Consider the following 1,972-nt stretch of genomic DNA (forward strand, 5'->3'; position numbering starts at 1 on the left):
CCCTGGAGCTGTTCATGGCGCAGTGCTACGGCAACGCGCGCGACCCCGGCAAGGGCCGGCAGATGCCGGTGCACTACGGCTGCCCCGAGCGCCACTTCGTCACCATCTCGTCGCCGCTGGCCACGCAGATCCCGCAAGGTGACCCCTCCCAAAGCCCCCTTCTTCCCCCAAATTTTCCCCAAAATTTTCCCCAAATTTCTCCTTTATTTCCCCCCGTTTTTCCCCCTTTTTTTCCCGAATTTCCCCCCGTTTTTCCCAAATTTCCGCCCCTCTTTTCCCCAAAATTTCCCCTTTTTTCCCCAAATTTCTCCCCTTTTTCCCCCCTTTTTGTCCCCAAATTTCTTCTTTTTCCCCCCAAATTTCTGCCCTTTTTTCCCCAAATTTCTGCCCTTTTTTTCCCCAGATTTCTCCTTTTTTTCCCCAATTCCCCCCTTTTTCTCCCCAAATTTCCCCCCTTTTTTCCCCAATCTTTTCCCCAAATTTCCCCCTTTCTTTCCCCAATTCCCCCCTTTTTCCCCCAAATCCCCCTATTTCCCCAGATGAAAAATTCCGGATTTTTTTCCCCTATTCCCCCCCTTTTTCCCCCAAATTCCCCCATTTCCCCAGACCAAAAATCCCAGATTTTTTTCCCCAAATTCCCCGTTTTCCTCCCAAACCCCTCCATCCCTCCCAACCAAAAATCCCAGATTTTTTTCCCCAATTCCCCCTTTTTCCCCAGACCAAAAATCCCAGATTTTTTTCCCCAAATTCCCCATTTTCCCCCAAACCCCCCCATCCTTCCCGACCAAAAATCCCAGATTTTTTTCCCCAAATTCCCCATTTTTCCCCCAAACCCCCCCATCCCTCCCGACGACAAATCTCAGATTTTTTTCCCCAATTCCCCCTTTTTCCCCCAAATTCCCCCATTTCCCCAGAGGAAAAATTCCCAATTTTTTTCCCCAATTCCCCCGTTTCCCCCCCATTCCCCCAGACCAAAAATCCCGGATTTTTCTCCCCAAATCCCCCCGTTTCCCCCCAGCCGTGGGCGCCGCCTACGCCATCAAGCGCGCGGACGCCAGCCGGGCGGTGGTCTGCTATTTCGGGGAGGGGGCGGCCAGCGAGGGCGACGCCCACGCCGGCTTCAACTTCGCCGCCACGCTCGAGTGCCCCATCGTCTTCTTCTGCCGCAACAACGGCTACGCCATCTCCACGCCCACCTCCGAGCAGTACCGCGGTGATGGAATCGGTGGGGAGACAAAAATCCCGAAATTTTGGGGAGTTTTGGGCGGTTTTTGGGGGGTTTTGGGGTTTTTAGGGGATTTTGTTTTGGGGAGTTTTGGGTGTGTTTTGGGGGTTTTATGGGATTTCGGGGGGTTTTGGGGGGTTTTGGGGGGTTTTGATGGGTTTTGGTTCTCCCCATCGTCTTCTTCTGCCGCAACAACGGCTACGCCATCTCCACGCCCACCTCCGAGCAGAACTGCGGTGATGGAATCGGTGGGGAGCCCAAAAATCCCCAAATTTTGGGGTTTTTTGGGGTTTTTTGGGGTTTTTTGGGGTTTTTTGGGGTTTTTTGGGGTTTTTTGGGGTTTTTTGGGGTTTTTTGGGGTTTTTTGGGGTTTTTTGGGGTTTTTTGGGGTTTTTTGGGGTTTTTTGGGGTTTTTTGGGGTTTTTTGGGGTTTTTTGGGGTTTTTTGGGGTTTTTTGGGGTTTTTTGGGGTTTTTTGGGGTTTTTTGGGGTTTTTATGGGATTTTGGGGGGTTTTGGGGTGTTTTGGGTGGTTTTGGGGTGGAAAGATGTGAGAATTTGGGGAGCAGATCTGTGGAATTTTGGGGGGAAAGTCCCGGGAGTTTGGGACACCAAATTTGGGGTTTTAGGACACCAATCTTGGGACTCCAGTTTTGGGATTTTGGGACACCAATTTCAGGATTTTGGGACAATAATTTTGAGATTTTGGGACACAAATCCCTGGGATTTGGGACACCAATTTTGGAATT

At 50.9% G+C, this 1,972-nt stretch overlaps 1 protein-coding gene across 1 annotated transcript; it reads left to right on the plus strand.

The window, feature by feature from the left end:
- Positions 1 to 5: 5 nt before the first annotated feature.
- Positions 6 to 1,267, plus strand: BCKDHA (branched chain keto acid dehydrogenase E1 subunit alpha; the record flags this gene model as incomplete). Its single annotated transcript, XM_041473878.1, has 2 exons — positions 6 to 138; positions 1,019 to 1,267. Coding segments are annotated over 2 exons (382 nt in total), but the record flags the coding sequence as incomplete, so codon positions are not given.
- Between the last annotated feature and the right edge of the window lie 705 nt (positions 1,268 to 1,972).

The sequence above is a fragment of the Pyrgilauda ruficollis genome, unplaced genomic scaffold (genome assembly GCF_017590135.1).
Source record: "Pyrgilauda ruficollis isolate IOZ18807 unplaced genomic scaffold, ASM1759013v1 scaffold3041, whole genome shotgun sequence".
NCBI lineage: Eukaryota > Metazoa > Chordata > Aves > Passeriformes > Passeridae > Pyrgilauda > Pyrgilauda ruficollis.